This window comes from Erythrolamprus reginae, chromosome 10, assembly GCF_031021105.1.
Source record: "Erythrolamprus reginae isolate rEryReg1 chromosome 10, rEryReg1.hap1, whole genome shotgun sequence".
NCBI lineage: Eukaryota > Metazoa > Chordata > Lepidosauria > Squamata > Dipsadidae > Erythrolamprus > Erythrolamprus reginae.
The window spans coordinates 31,919,152-31,938,935 of NC_091959.1; the positions used below are offsets into that span (position 1 = coordinate 31,919,152).

Here is a 19,784-nt window from a genome sequence, read left to right on the forward strand (position 1 = left end):
AAATAAGGAGGAACTTTCTGATGGTGAGAGCAATCAACCAGTGGAACGGACTGCCAGCGGAGATTGTGAACGCCTCATCACTTGACACATTCAAAAGGAAATTGGAGTGCCATCTGACTGGGGTGGTGCAGGGTTTCCTGCTCGAGCAGGGGGATTGGACTTGATGACATACAAGGTCCCTTTCAACTCTAACAATAAAATAAAACACAAGATGTTTCTTGCCCAAAACATTTCAAAAGAAGCTCAGGTTGTGTCCGTTCTACTCTAAATGACCCGCCACCGGAGCTGGGTTCCTCGTGGTTCACATCGGTTCTACAGAACCGATAATAAACTGATGGTGACATCATAGAGCCGGTTCTGTCGTTTCCATTCCGTAGATGCCACCTCTCCCCCCCCCCCCCCTATTTTTCTGGCTTTTGCTTCTGCACATTTTTTTGACACTGGGCATACTCTGCCAATTTGTGTTCAGCTTCTTTCTTCTTCTTTTTTTTTGCTATTTTTTGCTGAGTTTTCGCATCCCACACTCCCCCGTGCGACCACACAGCGCACAATGCGCACACAGAGCTACACAGCATGGGAGGAAGTGACCTGGCAGCGAGATAAGTTAGAAGCTACCCCTGCCCACCACCTCTTCAAAGGCTCCACGAGTGTTTCAATCAATGGTTTACAACAGCAATGGCACTCAACCTTTCTCAGCTCGGGTGCCAAAAGGGTGCATGCACAAATGATAGCATGCATGCGCCTATAATGCAATGCCCTCTCCCCCTTCCGTGCATGCGCACAGCCCACTCATGGATGTACACAGACCTGACTGCAACCTCTGGACTTCCAGTAGGCCCATTGGGCTGTTTTTTGCTCTCCCCTAAAATTCAGGAAAGCCTCCTGAAGCTGTTGGCCCATTTTTTGCCATCTCCAGCCTTCAGGAGGCTTTCCTGAAGCCTGGGAAAAGCAAAAAACGGCCAAAACTAAGACCAAAAATCTGCCCAGCGCTTGCATGGGTGCTGGAGTTGACATAGGCAATGCCTTGTGTGCCTTCAGATATGGCTCTGTGTGCAACCCATGCCTTAGGTTCGCCATCACTGGCTTACAAGATGGTGGGAATATGGACAGGACATTCCACCATATCAAGTCAACCAAATTCAAGCTTCAAACCATGTTAAAGCCAGAGCTCCTGTTTAAATCAGGGTGTCCAGGGGGAAAGCATTTTGAAATTCCCTGATATTTCCCTGACATTTCCCTGTAACTTGCGATCTAGTTAAGGCGCTGTCGTAGATGACGTCATACCAAACGGCTAAGCCGTGGAGAAATATCGGTAGCTGAGGAAGCACGTTGTGCTCATTTTTGCTTGACTCTGCCAGGCAGCACGATTCGTGTTTTTTTTCTTTACATGATTTTTTCCTCACTTTTAAACATTTTAATTGTTTGGGTATTTCCCCTGATTTACTCCAGTTTTTTTCACGAATTCCCTGATAATTCCCTGATATTTCCCGAACCGCCAGTTCCCCTGATAATTCCGATTTCCCTGTTTTCCAAGTTTGCTGGACACCCTGTTTAAATACATGACTCAGAATCTTGAGACATGCATGCAAATTGGCTTTCTATTCATCCTAGCTTGTGATAAGGTAGCAACTCTTCGAAAATATTAGGGGATGGAGAGATGGCCAGGAGGGAACTAGGCTTCAAAATTGAAGGGCGATCGAGTTCAGTTGCTTTGGCCATAACATGGTGGTTACCTCGGCGGTTATGGACCATGTATGAATTCAGCCAAACCACTGTTGAACAAACCACAGTTTTGTGCGATGCAAACCCCCCACCTGGTGCCTTGATACTTACAGGGCTTCAGATTCTTCTCTTCCAGTACTGCCAACCACTTGGCACCAGTCCCAAGGATAGTAATTCTGTGGCCAGAGAAGAACAATAGTTGTTTATGGTGGGGTCTATCCCAGCAGTTCTCAACCTGGGGTTGGGACCCCTTTGGGGGTCGAATGACCATTTCACAGGGGTCGCCTAAGACAAATTTCCCATGGTGTTCGGAACTAAAGCTTCTATTCTGGCGCCTTGGAATGTATTTTTACAATCCGACCAATCAGGTGTTTACACTGGGGGTGTCCCTCTGACCTTCCTGTCAACCAGCTTAAAGCTCTGTTGGCAGAATTGGCGCTAGACTTGTGGTTGGGGGTCACCACAACATGAGGAACTGTATTAAGGGGTCACGGCATTAGAAAGGTTGAGAATCACTGGACTCGATCTGAAGACTCTGGCCAGGGGGACCTTTGCTTAGGTTTTCCTGGTATACTAGCTGCAGCCCCTTCTGGATCAGGAGGCTCTACGCATTCAGGCCCTCATCACCTCCCGTCTTGACTACTGCAACACACACTACATGGGGCTACCCTTGAAGAGTGTTAGGAGACTTCAAATGCACCTCGGTACATCCATATAACACCTATGCTCCGCGAGCTGCTCTGGCTCCTGATTGGTCTCTGGTCACAATTCAAGGTGTTGGTTATTATCTATAAAGCCCTACATGTCTTAGGGCCAGACTATTTATGGGACTGTTTCCTGCCATATATCTCCCAGAGACCAATAAGATCTCACAGGGTTGGCTTCTCCGGGTCCTGTCAATTATGCAATGCAGTTTGGCAGGGCCGCAGGAGAGGGCCTTCTCTGTGGCTGCCCCGACTCTATGGAACCACAAAGACCTGGCTTTGCCGACAGGCCTGGGCGCCATGAACTGTACATCTTTCATGGCCAAATTCTATTGAACGATATGTATGTTTTGATTGGATTGCTGAGTTGTGGGTTTTCACTGGGGTTATTGTTTGGTTTACGTACCCTAATCGATCCACCAAGTCCCACAAGACATTGGGCGAAGGAACCAGGGGGGAGCCGTCGTACAGGACCACCGAGGCCCCCACCGCAAGAGCCGACACCAACCAGTTCCACATCATCCAGCCAGTCTAGGATGGAAAGAGGACAATTAACCTATGCAGATCACCTACTCAGAAGGTCGTAAAAGTGGGATCACATGAGCCTGGGACAACTCAACCAACATTAAATATATGACAGTTGCCAAACGTAGATTAGGTAGAAAAAGCTGTCATTTTTTCCCCTGTTTTTACTTACTCACTTACTTACTTACTTATTGCATTTATATGCTACTCACTCCAAACGGACTCTGAGTGGCTAACAACAGGTATAAATACAATATAAGTTAAAAAAACAAAGAAAAATCACAAAAATCACATGTATTATAAAACCACACTTGCAACTTAGACCTGCACAGACATGTTTTTTGCACATCTCACGGACCCCCCCACCCAAAGCTGTCAGCCAAGCGCAACCTGTGGCTCACATGCTAAGCGTGATGTATTTTCCCAAGCCTCTTGCAAAGCTCTCCTGCCCCCCCAGGCACAGGAACCAGCCATCTGAATATTCCAGAAATATCGTCTAGAGCAGGGGTGCCAAACTCGGTTTAATTGAAGGCTGCATCAGGGTTGTGTTTGACCTGGGGGGGAAGGGGGGAAGAGGGACATGGCCAGAGTGGGTGTGGCCAGCTTGATGTCACTCGTGTTTGGGGCACTTGTGGAGGCTCTGTCAATGAAAACAGGCTCCTGAGCTCCATTTTTGGCTGCCACAGCCTCCTGCAACCCTTTGCCAGCAAAAACGGGCTCCCGAGTTAAGTTTTCGGCTGCCATAACCTCCTGCAACCCTTTGCCAGTAAAAATGGGCTCCTGAGCTGTGTTTTCAGCTGCCACAGTTTCCTGCAACCCTTTGCCAGTGAAAACGTGATCCTGAGATCCATTTTCAGCAGCCCCAAGGGACGGATCTAAGCACCCCATGGATGCAGATTCGTTCCCCCAGGCTTTGAGTTTGACACCCTTGCTCTAGAGAACTTCCACGCGATTCTCTATACAGGCAGATAAGCTGAAACATTTAGGGGTTAAAATGAACTCAAAACTCGCTTATCAGCGGGGAAGACGGGTCATTCCTGGTAGTCCTCGACTTACAACCACAATTGAGCCCCAAATTTTCTCTTTCTAACCATCCATTGTTAAGTGAGCTTTGCTGCACTTTACGACCTTCCTTGCCACCACTGTTAAATGAACCATTGCGGTGGTTAGCCACACGGTTGTTGAATAAATCTGGCTTCCCTATTGACTTTGCTTGTCAGAAGCTTGCAGAAAAGAATCCCGTAACTGTAACCGTCCTAAGTACATGCCAGTTGCCAAAAGTCTGGATTCTGATCACATGACTAGGGGAAGGTTTACAGGGTGTAAAACTGGTCATAAGTCATACTGTTTTCACCCCGTTGTAGCTGTGAACGATCACTAAATGAACAGTTCTGAAGTACCTGTAATTTTTTAAAGTATCCACATACAGTACTGCCCTCAAATTATGACCAGTTCATTTAGTGACCATTTAAAATGACAAGTGCGTAGAAAAAAGGAATTTATGACCAGTCCTCGCATTTACAACAATTAAAGCGTCCCTGCAGCCAGATGACCAAAATTCAGGCATTTGGCAAAGATCTCTTCAAGTTGCCACGGTTGGGAAACACTGGGTTAGTCTAAAGAAAAGAAAAATTAGGGGTGACATGATAGCAGTATTCCAGTATTTGAGGAGCTGCCAGAAAGAAGAGGGGGTCAAACTATTCTCCAAAGGCCCACAAGGCAAGACACAAAAATGATGGATGGAAACTAATCAAGGAGAGATGCCACCTGGAATTAAGAGAAACTTCCTAACAGTGAGGACAATTAACCAGTGGGACAACCTGCCACCAGAAGTTATGGGTGCTTCATCACTGGAGGTTTTTAAGAAGAAATTGGAAAGTCAGCTGTCTTAAATGGTATAGGGCAGTGATGGTGAACCTATGACATGGGTGCCACAGGTGGCACGCAGAGATATATCCGCTGGCACACGAGCTATTGTCCTAGCTCAGCTCCAACGTGTATGAGGGTGCCAGCCAGTTAATTTTTGGCTCGCACAGAGGCTCTGGGAGGGCGTTTTTGGCTTCCAGAGCGCCTTGGGGGGGGGGGGTTCTATCTTCCCCAGTTCCAGGGAAGCCTTAGGAGCCTGGGGAGGGCAAAACACGAGTCTACTGGGCCCACCAGAAGTTTTGAAACAGGCCATTTCTGGCCACCAGAGGGCCTTCTGGGGGGAAGCTGTTTTCGCCCTCCCCAGGTATTGAATTATGGGTCTGGGCACTCAAACATGTGCGATGGCGAACATGCATGCTCTTTCGGCACGCAAAGAAAAAAAGGTTTGCCATCACTGGTATAGGGTCTCCTGCTTGAGTAGGGGACTGGACTAGAAGACCTCCAATGTCTCTTCCAGCTCTATTCTATTGCATTGCATATTCACCCATAGAATACTCATTGTTAAGACGGTCCACGGATAAACAAACTCTGCAATTTTAAACCAAAATACTGTGAAGATTCTGCCACCTGCAGTTAAGCCAATTGGGAAAATAAAAACACGCGAACATGTGGGCTTATCCATAGAGGGGCTTATCCTCAAGTATACCGAGTAATTGATTTTAATTCTGCCTTAATCTCAGGCTAACCTCATCTGCTCTCCTTGGAGGACGAAGAAGGATTACATAGAAACACAGAAGATTGACGGCAGAAAAAGACCTCCTGGTCCCTCTAGTCTGCCCTTATACTATTTCCTGTTGGATGGATCTATGTTTATCCCAGGCATGTTTCAATTCAGTAATCATGGATTTACCAACCACGTCTGCTGGAAATTTGTTCCAAGCATCTACTACTCTTTCAGTAAAATAATATTTTCTCACGTTGCTTCTTATCTTTCCCCCAACTAACCTCACATTGTGCCCCCTTGTTCTTGGGTTCACTTTCCTATTAAAAACACTTCCCTCCCAAACCTTATTTAACCCATTAACATATTTAAATATTTTGATCATGTCCCCCCTTTCCCTTCTGTCCTCCAGACTGTACAGATGGAGTCCATGAAGTCTTTCCTGATCAGTTTTCTGCTTAAAACCTTCCACCATTTTTGTAGCCCATCTTTGGACCTGTTCAATTTTATCCATATCTTTTTGTAGGGGAGGAGAGGATTCTCTCAGAGACGGGAAAGTGCCCAGATAGCGCATCCAAGGACTCCATAGTCCTCCTCCGCCTCCTCTTCACCTCCTCCGCCATTACACAACCCCCTTTCTCTTCTAGCACTGATCATGTTAACTAGTTGGATAATGAAACGTCTACAAGAAGACAACCCAGCTCAGTGAGCATCAAGGACACTATAGTCCTTCTTCTGCGCCATTCCACAAGCCCCACTGCCTTCTAGCACTGAGGATGGTATTACCTAGTTGGGTATACAGGAGACAGGCTGGGCAATTGAATCCCTTCCACACGACCTGCCTCCATAGAATTCTGAGGGTCCAGTGGCTCTCCAGAGCAGGTCTGCCATCAATACACTACTTCAGACAGATGTTGGATAGCCATCTGTCTGAAGTAGTGTAGGGTTTCCTGCCTAAGCAGGGGGTTGGACTAGAAGACCTCCAGGGTCCCTTCCAACTCTGTTGTTATTCTGCCTCATGCATCCCAGAGGCCAGTCAGGTCTCACAGAGTCGGCCTTCTCTGTGTCCCGTTGGCTAGACAATGTCGACTGGCGGGGCCTAGGGGAAGAGACTTCTCTGTGGCGGCCCCGGCCCTCTGGAACGAAATCCCTTCGAAGATACATACCGCCCCCTCCCTTCTGGTCTGTAAAGCTCTGAAGACCCTCCTCTGCCGGTGGGGATGGGGGAGCCGTGAGTGTTGAGATTGTCTCCGGCCGATATTATGAGTGATTGAATCGGATGAATGTGCATGACTGTATAGGGGGGTTTCTAACATTTTTAGTAATTTTGTGTAATTCTTTTAAAAGTAATTTAGATTTCTTTATAATATACTGTTGCATTTATAATGTTGTACGCTGCCCTGAGTGGTCTCGAGAAGGGTGGTGTCAAGATTGGAGCCTGCCTGATGCAATATTCCAAATTGCAGAAAGGAAGAAAAGGGAGTCTTCGGAGAGGGACGGCATACAAATCTAATAAATTGAATTGAATTGGGAAAAATTGTAAAACTGCCCATGCAGATTTATTTATTTATTTATTTATTTATTATTTGGATTTGTATGCCGCCCCTCTCCGAAGACTCGGGGCGGCTCACAACAAGTGTAACACAAATCATAAATAATTCAATTAATTAAAATATTTAAAGATTTAAAAAACCCCATATACTAACAGACACACACACAGGCATACCATGTATAAATTAAATGTGCCCAGGGGGAGATGTTTAGTTCCCCCATGCCTGACGGCAAAGGTGGGTTTTGAGGAGTTTACGGAAGGCAGGAAGAGTAGGGGCAGTTCTGATCTCCGGGGGGAGTTGGTTCCAGAGAGTCGGTGCCGCCACAGAGAAGGCTCTCCCCCTGGGGCCCGCCAACCGACATTGTTTAGTTGACGGGACCCGGAGGAGGCCCACTCTGTGGGACCTAATCGGTCGCTGGGATTCGTGCGGCAGAAGGCGGTCTCGGAGATATTCTGGTCCGATGCCATGAAGGGCTTTAAAGGTCATAACCAACACTTTGAATTGTGACCGGAAACTGATCGGCAGCCAATGCAGACTGCGGAGTGATGGTGAAACATGGGCATACCTGGGTAAGCCCATGACTGCTCTCGCAGCTGCATTCTGCACGATCTGAAGTTTCCGAACACTTTTCAAAGGTAGCCCCATGTAGAGAGCATTACAGTAGTCGAACCTCGAGGTGATGATTGTAATGTAGTCGAACCTCGAGGTGATGATTGTAATGTACTCTGACTAGCTGACACAAGCACCTAAGTCTTCTGGTTTCAGGCTCATGCAGAAAATAATTGGAATAAATGATTGCTGAATGCAATCATTTGTAACGTGTAAAAACACTTCTTCTTTATTTCCCCTTTATTCTCTCATTAATACACCAACTTTGCACACAGTATTTTCTTCCCTCATCTTCTGTCTTTAGCAATTAAGTAGATTAGCTTGGTAGTAACATAAAAACATTCCACAAGTCATTCTAAAAATTTATGGCTAGTCAGTCCTAGCCAGGAGTCATAAAAGCAAGTAATAAATCACACATTGTTAGCTTACACTTCAGAGCTTGTCCTGGATGCGTCCATCTTGGGACGACAAGATTGAACGGAATCAGCTTCTTCTTCCATTCACACCCGGATGTGAGGTAACTGATTAACCAGTTCCTCACCTTCTAATATCTCTTCCCTAACACTTGTTCCCTTTTTTTCTGAAAGCGTCTGAAGGACTGACCCACCTCAGGTCCTCTTCACTAGATCCTGTATGCATGCCTGGACCGAGACTCACTGCTCAAAGTCACTCATGCCCTCATCACCTCGAGGTTCGACTACTGTAACGCTCTCTACATGGGGCTACCTTTGAAAAGTGTTCGGAAATTTCAGATCGTGCAGAATGCAGCTGCGAGAGCAATCATGGGCTTCCCAAGGTATGCCCATGTTACACCAACACTCCGCAGTCTGCACTGGTTGCCGATCAATTTCTGGTCACAATTCAAAGTGTTGGTTATGACCTATAAAGCCCTTCATGGCATCGGACCAGAATATCTCTGGGACCGCCTTCTGCCGCACGAATCCCAATGACCGGTTAGGTCCCACAGAGTTGGCCTTCTCCGGGTCCTGTCAACTAAGCAATGTCGCTTGGCGGGACCCAGGGGAAGAGCCTTCTCTGTGGCGGCCCCGACCCTCTGGAACCAGCTCCCCCCAAATATCAGAGTTGCCCCCATCATCCTTGCCTTTCGCAAGCTCCTTAAGATAGAGAAAAGAAAGGAAACAAGGAGAGTAGAGGAAACAGGAGAAATTTGTAGAGTGTAAAAATATTGATAGAGATAGAGAATTAGGGAATGGATAATCTTAATGTTTGCATGTTGATTGTAATATATAAAATGTAGATATTGAAATACTGATATTAATAAGGAAATATATTGAAAGTAAAAAACTGTAAAAGACATACAGTTTAACCATATGAAATAGTTTACTGTAAAAAGAAGAGATTTAGGAGTTTAATTTTCTTTTCTTTTTTCTTTCACTTTTTCAATTTTTTTCTCTCATTCCTTTTTTATTTTTTTGCTGTTTGTATGTATGTTTATATGTATCTATGTTGTGCTATATGAGTATAAGTCTAATCAATGTTCTAAATGTATTTTTAATATTTATATCTAATAAAAATATTTATTTAAAAAAAAAGTAAATAGTGTAGGTTTGCTAGGAAAGAAGTAAATATTTTCCTAAGAAAGTCTGCAGTAAGTGTCTTCAATTATCTTCAAGATAAAAGTTCCTGACATCCTGGTCTGTGGCAGGCTGGCTAGCTGCTTTGGCTATCTGGGTGGGCTAGCTTCTGCAAAACGTTACTCCAACAGGCGGCATAGAAATCTAATTAATAAATAATACATAAATAAATCATCATTATTATTATTAATTCCCACCCTGCTGATGAAAGCCCAGACATGCTGAGCAGGCCATGTGGCAAGGACGCCAGACCATCGCGGCCCTCAATAGCTCCATGGTGAGCTGTCTCAAGGAAAGCGATCGCACGGAGGACAAAGGAAACGACACAAAGACACGTCGAAAGCCCCCTTCGAGTCCCTCGATATCTGGATAGGTCAACCATGGATAATCCAAGGGTAAAGTGTTGGGGGTTTGGGGATGACACTATGGAGTCCGGTAATGAGTTCCACGCTTCGACAACTCGGTTACTTAAGTCGTATTTTTTACAGTCAAGTTTGGAGCAGTTAATATTAACTTTAAATCTGTTGTGTGCTCTTGTGTTGTTGTGGCTGAAGCTGAAGTAGTCACCGACAGGCAGGACATTGCAGCATATGATCTTGTGAGCAATACTTAGATCTTGTTTAAAGCGTCTTAGTTCTAAGCTTTCTAGGCCCAGGATTGAAAGTCTAGTCTCGTAGGGTATTCTATTTCGAGTGGAGGAGTGAAGGGCTCTTCTGGTGAAGTATCTTTGGACATTTTCAAGGGTGTTAATGTATGAGATGCGATATGGGTTCCAAACAGATGAGCTGTATTCGAGGATGGGTCTGGCAAAGTTTTGTAAACTCTGGTAAATAGTGAGAGGTTGCCAGAGCAGAAGATACGTAGGATCAGGTTAACAACTCTCAAAGCCTTCTTGGCTATGTTGTTGCGGTGGGCTTTGGCACTGAAATCTTTTGTTGTTAGTATATCAACACCACCTCCTGGCACAAGATAGACCGACATGGTGCATGCTGATCCACCAAGGCAGCCAGACGTCCGAGGCCAGAAGAAAGACCAAAGCACAAGAGAAGCGAGCACTCCGCAAAGCCAGAGCTACAAATGCTGCCACAACGGTGCCCACACGTGTCTGCCCAACCTGTGTCAGGACATTTCATGCCCGTGTGCGCCTCACCAGCCACCTGCGGATACATCGCGTACAGCCCACAACCCATTAGGTGTCAAGGTCCTCTTGATGGACAAATCTAGTTGGGTAGTGAAACTTCTGCAAGAAAACCAGCAAACCCTCCTTGTCCTCCTCTCAAAAACACCCATCTTTTCTAGCACTGATGGTGTTCCCTAATTGGGTGATGAAACGTCTACAAGAAAACAAGCCAATCCAGAGAGCATCAAGGCCCCCACAGTCCTCCTCCTCCTTTGTCCTTCTACTCTTCCGCCTCCACTTCTTCTCCTCCCCTGTGTATACCTCACTCCCTTCTAGCACTGATGGTGTTCCATAGTTGGGTGATGAAACGTCTACAAGGAAACCACCAAGCTCAGAGAGGAAGCAGGACCCCTCACGTCAACCTTGAGCTTATAAATATTAACTATTAAATATTAAATATTCTCCTTTATGAAAGAAAATGTCACTTGCTGTGGTATAGTATATGATGACGTCATTAGAGCTCATGTTCCCGTGAAGGATGTGTTCTTTCAGATGCTGAATCAAAGTTCCCTGCAGGGACAAATAAAATAAAAATAAAACGAGAGAGAGAGGAAAAAGCTTTAAGTTGCATTGGAAAGCTAAAACGACAATTTAAGTTTCATTTACATTTTAATGAACAAAATGGAGTCAAGCACTCAAATAAAATAACTATTTGCACACCAAGTATTTCACAAGGATTCTGGAGCATTAAGCTTTCCCAGACTTCAGCCTACGTGCCCAGGATTCAAATCCTGCAACAGCCACCAAAATGGTTCACGTACGAATGTGGCCAGAGAAATGAAATGGATCCATTTCAGGTTTCAATCCAGGGCACAACACTTCTTTCATTTATTTAACCCACCTTCATAACAGTGTTAGTAATGACCTATAAAGCCCTACATGGCATTGGACCAGAAAGCGGTACTTGCAGGACTGCCTTCTGCCGCATAAATCCCAGCGGCCGGTCAGGTCCCACAGAATTGGCCTTCTCCAGGTCCCGTCAACCAGACAATGTCGCTTGGCAGGGCCTAGGGGAAGAGCCTTCTCTGTGGGGGCCGGCCCTCTGGAATCAGCTCCCCCCCAGCTGCCCCCACCCTCCTCGCCTTTCGCAAGAGTCTGAAGACTCACCTATGTCGCCAGGCCTGAAGAAATTAGACCTTGCCCCCCTGACCAATAAATGTGATACATGATGTGATTGGGTTATCTGCTTGAGTAATATATAGGGTTTTTAGCTGTAGTTTTTTAATGTATTAGATTTGTTTTGTACGCTTTGTTTCTATATTTATTCTGTGAGCCGCCCCGAGTTTTCGGAGAAGGGCGGCATACAAATCTAATTTTATTATTATTATTATTATTATTATTATTATTATTATTATTATTATTATTATTAATATTAATAATATTAATATTAGTATTAGTATTAATATTAGTATAATATTAATATTAATATTAGAAATAAATCGAGGCAGTTGATAAATCTAGTGAAGGGCTACCAAATTTTTATGCATTTTCTTTCAATATCTTTCAGGGCAAATTGGGTGCTCTGGGGTGGAGCTCCATGTTTGCTACCCCACTGCGTTCCCCCTCCCCATCTGGGCAGAAGCCCCCCCTGGATATATCTCTTAAAAATTCCTCCTCTGTTTTCCCCACAATAACAACCCCACTGGCCAGCCATCCGGTTGCCTTTCATTGCTAAGGTGGAACTAGACTTCACTGTCTCCTGGCAATTGATCCAAAGCAGAGATGGGCTGCTAAGGTGGAACAGTGACATGTGCTCGCCCCCGTGGCTCTGAGTGCTAGCGGAGTCCAGCTCAATTCTACTACTGCACCTGGGCAGGTAGCAAAATCGTGCATGGACACGCAGGTTCACCTGCGTGTCCGTGCACGATTTCACTACCTGCCTAGGTGCAGTAGCAGAATTGAGATGGACTCAGAGCTACAGGGGCAAGCACACGTCACCGTTCCACCCTAGCAACCCTCCTCTGGTCCAAAGTAACCTAGTGGGCTTTCAGGGGCCAGAACTCCTGGTGACTGGCCCAAAGCTTCCCAACTGGCTTTCACAGCTGAGGCAGGACTAGAATTCACTGTCTCCTGGTGATTGGCCCAAAGCCACCCAACTGGCTTTCATGGCTGAGGAAGGACTAGAATTCAGGACTAAAAAGAGCCGGAGTGGCGCAGCAGGTAGAGTGCTGTACTGCAGGCCACTGAAGCTGACTTGTAGATCTGAAGGTCAGCGGTTCAAATCTCATCACCGGCTCAAGGTTGACTCAGCCTTCCATCCTTCCGAGGTGGGTAAAATGAGGACTCGGATTGTGGGGGCAATAGCCTAGCTCTGTTTAAAAAGTGCTGTTGCTAACATGTTGTAAGCCGCCCTGAGTCTAAGGAGAAGGGCGGCATAAAAATTGAATAAATAAATAAATAAATTCAGAGTCCCCTGGTGATTGGCCCCAAATCACTCAGCTGGCTTTCATGGCTGAGGCAGGACTAGAATTCCCTGTCACCTGGTGATTGGCCCAAAGTCCCCCGGTTGGCTTCCATTCCTAAAGCAATGGATTAGAACTCACCATTTCCTGAACTAACATCTTTCAAAATATAATTTGCAACTTGATATTCAATTATTTGAATTTCTTAAATCTTGCAAAAGTGATCATGCCATATTCCTCCCACACTCCTAAGATCCATGTGTTCCATCACCACGTGTTGCCATAGCATTTAGAGTTATATACCGCTTCATCGTGCTTTTATAGCCCTCTCTAAGACGTTTACAGAATCATCTTCTTTCCCCCAACAATCTGGGTCTTCATTTGACCCACCTCGGAAGGATGGAAGGCAGAGTCAACCTTGAGCCGGTGGTGAGATTTGAACTGCTGAACAGAACTGCTGAACTACAGCCAGCAGTCAGCAGAAGTATTCTGCAGTGCTTCACTCTAACCACTGCACCACCCCGGCCAGCTTCCCTTGCAGGGTGTAGTTTGGGCAACTGAATGGAGCTAGCAGAGTGTTTTACTGGCCCATTGCCCTTCCTGTTGCCAACGAGGAGTTTTGTTCAGCAGATCTATTCCCATTGTGCCGAGAGAGAGAGATATCTGCCTCTACCTAGGATCGAACTCACAGCCTCCCGAGAGCTCCACGTATAGGCCACTGCGCCACTCCTAATATCCATGTGTTCCATGCTGAAAGGCGAAATAAGTAAACAAGGGCCACTCACCCCTGCAGAGTGCACCATGCATTTGGGGGCGCCCGTCGTGCCCGAAGAGTACATAATAAAAAGTGGGTGGCTGAAGGGGAGCTGCTCAAACTCGAGCTGGGGCGCCTGGTCTCTCTTGCCCGTTCCAAGGAAATCTTCTAAAAACACGCTGAGCGGAAAAAGGAAGGAAAGGGGTGAAAAATTAGAAGTCCATATTACTAACAGGGTGTCCAGGGGGGAAAGCATTTTGGAATTCCCTGACATTTCCCTGTAACTTGTGGTCTAGTTAAGGCACAGCCGTAGATGATGTCATACCAAATGGCTGAGCCGTGGAGAAATATCGGTAGCTGAGGAAGCAAGTTGTTGCCAGAATTATGCTCATTTTTGCTTGACTCTGCCAGGCAAACATTTTACTGTCTGCACTATTATTACTACTAGTTTTTTTTCTCATCATTCCTATCACCTTTTTCCTCCCACTTAGGACTGTAGGACTGTAACTTGTTGCTTGTATCCTTAAGATTTTTTATTAATATCAATTGTTTCCTCATTGCTTATTTGACCCCTATGACAATCATTAAGTCTTGTGCCTCTTGATTCTTGACAAATCTATATTTTCTTTTATGTACACTGAGAGCATATGCACCAAAGAAAAATGTGATTGTGTGTGCAATCACATTTGGCCAATAAAGAATTCTGCTCTGCTCTGCTCTGCTCTATTCTATTCTATCATGTGACCCCCCCCCCCCCCGGGGAATGCTGCAACAGTTGTAAATGTGAGAAACGGTCATAAGTCACTTTTTTCCAGCGCTGTTGTAACACTGAAAGGTCACTAAATGAGCTGCTGTAAGTCGAGGGCTACCTGTGCAGGTATTTATTCCTCCACTTACAACCATGCATTTAGTGACCATTCAAAATTATTGTTATTATTATTTATTAAATTTATATGCTGCCCCTTTTCGAAAACTCGGGGCGGCTTACAACATATAAAAGCAATATACATTGAGATGTAACAATTAAAGTTAAAATTGAGAATTACATTTAAGAAACACACAGCCACTGGAAAAAAAGTGTCTTTCAGACCAGTCCTCGCACTTACGTCCGTCATAGCAACTCTGTGACCACGGGGTTAAAATTTGGCAAGCAGGGCATTTTGCAGCAGCCGCAGGAGAGGTTGCAGGATCTCAATTTGTGACCTTCCCAGACGTCTTCCAAAAAGCAAAACCAGGTTTGCTTAATGACCATTATGATTCGCTCAACAACCCTGGCAAAATATAAGTCTTAAAATTGGACGCAACTCACTTAACAACCCCCTCACCTACCAGCGGAGGCATGGCCGTAAGCCAAGAACCGCCTGTACTTTATATTAGAAGAGAGCCTTTCAAATCCCAGCCAATTCCCATAATAGCCTTCAAAGTTTTATAATAATTTATTAGATTTGTATACTGCCCCTCTCCGCAGACCTGTTTGGGATTCTGGAAATATCTATGGATTCTCTTGAAGATACGTAGGGGATGACAACAACTTTTTTCAGATCCGGAAGTCCTAAAAAATAAAAGGATCAGAAATGCAAAAGGGAAGAAGGAAGATAACACTAGCAATAGCCCTTTTATTATTATTATTATTATTATTATTATTATTATTATTAATTAGATTTGTATGCCGCCCCTCTCCGAAGACTCAGGGCGGCTCACAACATAACAGCAATACAATATAAATAAAAATCTAATGTTAAAAACTTTAAAAAACTAATTTAAAATACATTGTTATAAAAACTTATCTCTTACACAATCATACACACTCATATACACACTCACACACTCATATCATATACCACTTTAAAGAGTGTTATTGCCCTCTCTAAGCGGTTTACAGAGTCAGCCTCTTGCCCCCAACAATCTGGGTCTCCTCATTTTAGTGACATTAGAAGGATGGAAGGCTGAGTCACCCTCGAGCCGATCAGGATCGAACTGCTGATAGTGGGCAGAGTTAAGCCTGCAATACTGCATTCTAACTACTGCGCACCGTGGATGGATGGATGGATGGATGGATGATGCAAGGGAGGGAGGGAAGGAAGGAAGGAAAGAAGGGAGCGAGGGAAGGAAGGTGGGAGGGAGGGAAGGAAGGAAGGAAGGAGGGGGAGGGAGGGAGGGAGGGAAGGAAGGAAACATTAGCAATAGCCCTTAGACTTATATACCGCTTTATAGAGTGTTACTGCCATCTCTAAGCGGTTTGCAACAATCTGGCTTGACAGGATTAGCTGCAGTCGTGCATTCTAACTCCGGCGCCACCCAGGCTCCTTGACGTCGCATTCATTATGCTGCATTTTTTTAAAATGTTGCACTCCGACACAGGAGGGAGAGGAATCCTTCCCAAGCCTGGGGGAAGCAGCTGAATTACCTTTGACAACACTCTGCAGCTTTTCCAGGTGATGGTGGCATTTTCCATTGTAGACGACGGCTTCGACAGAGAAGATTAGCTTGGGTTGGATTTGGGAGAACCGATCCAGGACGCCCTGCGGGGGAGACAGTGAGAGGGAACCAGGCATTAAGCAGAGAATTTGACAAACCCGGCTGAAAGGGTCAGCTTATATTTAGAGGCAGGTCCTCGACTTACAACCGTTCATTTAAACATAGAAACATAGAAGATTGACGGCAGAAAAAGACCTCCTGGTCCATCTAGCCTGCCGTTATACCATTTCCTGTATTTTATCTTAGGATGGATCTATGTTTATCACAGGCATGTTTAAATTCAGTTACTGTGGATTTACCAACCACGTCTGTTGGAAGTTTGTTCCAAGCATCTACTACTCTTTCAATCAAATCATATTTTCTCATGTTGCTTCCGATCTTTCCCCCAACTCACCTCAGATTGTGCCCCCTTTTCTTGTGTTCACTTTCGTATTAAAAACACTTCCCTACTGAACCTTATTTAATCCCTAAACATATTTAAATGCTTCAATCATGTCCCCTCTTTCCTTCTGTCCTCCAGACTATACAGATGGAGTTCATTCAGACTTTCCTGATACATTTTATGCTGAAGACCTTCCACCATTCTTGTAGCCTGTCTTTGGACCCGTTCAATTTTATCCATCTCTTTTTATTTAGTGACCGTTCAAAGTTACAACAGCACTAAAAAAACCCACATACGCCCGTTTTTCACACCTATGACTTTTGTAGCATCCCCTTCATCATGGGATCAAAATTCAGACCTTTGGCAACTGACTCATACTTATGACCGTCGCTATGTCCCAAGGTCACGTGATCCCCTTTAGGGGGAAAACCAGGTTGATGTCACAACCAGGTTGCCAAATTATCAACCGCACTTCACAACGGTGGTGAGAACGGCCGCAAAATGAGGCAAAACTCTCGCTTTAACAAATGTGTTGCTTAATGACTGAAATTCTGGCCTCCCCTTGTGGTCGTAAGTGAAGGGCTGCCCATGTTTATTTGATTTTTAGAGCCAGCAGAGCTCATAATTTTCTCTAGTAAGGAGAGAAGGCAGGAAGGGAAGTAGGGAAGAGGAGAAGAAGAAAAGGGAGGGGACGTAGATTTAGAAAGAGAAAGGGGAAGAAAGAAGAAAGGGCTGTATAAGACAGAAAGAGAGGATGGTGTTAGTAGTATGTACATAACTGCTTGGGTTTGGCAATATATAAACAAACCAATAATGTATGCTTAAAAGTATTGAAACACTATTGCTTTAAGAGTTAGTGTTTCAGATTGCCACAAGAGGGAGCCAGAAGCGTAGTTCTGCTATTTCTATTATGTTCTCTGTGACTGCTGTAGTGGGAACTGTGTGTTAAATGCTAGTTTATGTATTTGTGAGCTTAAAAAAGTAAGATTTGCAGTATTGTATACGTATTGATTGATTTAACTGTGTATGACTAAGACTGTTCTTAACTAAGATACTTGCCAAAGTAAATAATATTTTACATAATGTATCTGGTTTGTCTCTCTGGACTGTCAGCTGGCTATTTGCTACATATCTTTGACAACTCAGAGATCACTCTGCACACTCCTTAACCAATGGTACAAAAACAACCTTGAACTAATAAAGCAATAAGATAAATAGAGAATATATTTGTAAATATTTTGTAAAAGAATTAAATGAAAAATGAGATGATGGAATATGTGAAAATGTCTGTATGGTAATAAAATAATTTTCTCCAGCTGAGATCTTAATAGCAGGACATATGCCCTAAATTACGCGTGCACGCAAACACATTTATATGGAATGTGATTATAATCATCAGATTATAATCTCCCCCTGACCAATGAATGTTTAGTATGATTGTCGAATGGATTGTAAATGATAGTCTTTTTTAAATGAGAATTTTAAGGATTGTTTTAATGAATTATTAATTGGATTGTTTATTACTGTTTTCTGTTTTCTGTATATGCTGTGAGCCGCCCCGAGTCCTCGGAAAGGGGCGGCATCCAAATCCAATTAAAATCTAAATCTATTTGCCGCACCCAACAAAGCTCAATCATAAAAATCAACTCTGAAGTCTGCAGCTCATCCTCAACTTATGAATTTCCACCGCTAAGCAATGAGGTTGATAAGCAGGTCACACATCTGATTTTGCAACTTTTGCCATGGTCTTTTAAAGCACATCCCACAGTCTTTAAATGAATCCAGTTCCTCCCATACATTACACCTGTCGGAAACCAGCGGGAAAAGTCACAAATATTAATAGCCCTTAGACTTATATACCACTTCACGGTGCTTTACAGCCCTCTATCAGTTGTTTCAAGAGTTAGCCTCTGGCCCCCAACAATCTGGGTCCTCATTTTACTCATCTCGGAAGGAGGGAAGGCTGAGTCAACTTTGAGCCAGTCAGCATTAGTGGGCAGAATAAGCCTGTAATGCTGCATTGTAACCACTGTGCGGGGCGGAAGGAAGGAAGGATGGGAGGGAGGGAGGGAGGAACGAAGGAAGGAACGAAGGAAGGAACGAAGGAAGGAACGAAGGAAGGAAGGAAGGAAGGAAGGAAGGAGTAGCAATAGCCCTTACTTCTATACCGCTTGGTAGTGCTTTACAGCCCTCTCTAAGCGGTTTATAGAGTCAGCCTCTTGCTCCCAACAATCTGGATCCTCAGAAGGATGGAAGGCCGTGTCAATCTTCAGGGTCAAGATTGAACTGCTGGCAGTGAGCAGAGTCATCCTGCAATACTGTAATCTTAACCATTGTGCCACCACTGCTACCATAACAATCACGTGAGCGGCTCCGACCCTGTGGAATCAACTGGCCTCCAGAGATTCGCATCATCTCCTCTCTACCGGACTTCCGGAAAGCCGTTAAGACCTGGCTTTTCCAGCAGGCCTGGAATTAGGATTGAATGTTAGTATGTATGGTTTTATATATGTATATATATATAGTAGTTTTTGTATTGTAGATTTTATTGATGTTTTTATTGCTCTTTTTATTAACATTATATTTATAACTGTTGTTAGCCATTCAGAGTCCATTTTGGAGTGAGCGGCATATAAATAATAATTAATAATAATAATGTATTAGATTTGTATGCTGCCCCTTTCCGAAGATTCAGAGCAGTTCACAACAACAATACATAATGTACAAATCTAATGCTAAAAGAACAATTTAAAACCCTTATTATAAAAAACAATCACGCAACTTAACAGACCATACATAAAACCATAGTAGCTAGGGGTATATCAGTTTCCCCATGCCTGGTGACATAGGTGGGTCTTCAGGAGCTTTTGAAAGGCAAGGAGGTTGGGGGCAGTCCTAATCTCTGGGGGGAGTTGATTCCAGAGGGCCAGGGTCGCCACAGAGAAGGCTCTTCCCCTGTGTCCCATCAGACGGCATTGTTTAGTCAATGGGACCCAGAGAAGGCCAACTCTTCATGGCATTGGACCAGAATACCTTCGGGACCGCCTTCTGCCGCACAAATCCCAGCGGCCGATTAGGTTCCACAGAATTGACCTCTCCGGGTCCTGTCGACGAAACAATGTTGTCTGGTGGGACCCAGGGGCAGAGTCTTCTCTGTGGCGGCCCTGAGCCTCTGGAATCAACTCCCCCAGGAGATTAGCATTGCCCCCACCCTCCTTGCCTTTCGCAAACTCCTAGAAACCCATCTTGGCCGCCAGGCATGGGGAAATTGGTTCCCCTCGGCCACTCCGTTT

General features: G+C 44.7%; 1 protein-coding gene across 1 annotated transcript in view; it reads right to left on the reverse strand.

Moving 5' to 3' along the window:
* The window catches only part of AACS (acetoacetyl-CoA synthetase), a 63,858-nt gene that overhangs the window by 19,448 nt on the left and 24,626 nt on the right, over positions 1–19,784 (reverse strand). Inside the window, exons 6-11 of the mRNA XM_070762092.1 lie at positions 16,039–16,153; positions 15,102–15,183; positions 13,663–13,810; positions 10,905–10,985; positions 2,833–2,957; positions 1,834–1,898 (exon numbers count right to left, since the gene is read on the reverse strand). Of these exons, the coding sequence (XP_070618193.1) occupies positions 1,834–1,898; positions 2,833–2,957; positions 10,905–10,985; positions 13,663–13,810; positions 15,102–15,183; positions 16,039–16,153 (616 nt within the window). The remainder of the gene's footprint in view (positions 1–1,833; positions 1,899–2,832; positions 2,958–10,904; positions 10,986–13,662; positions 13,811–15,101; positions 15,184–16,038; positions 16,154–19,784) is intronic.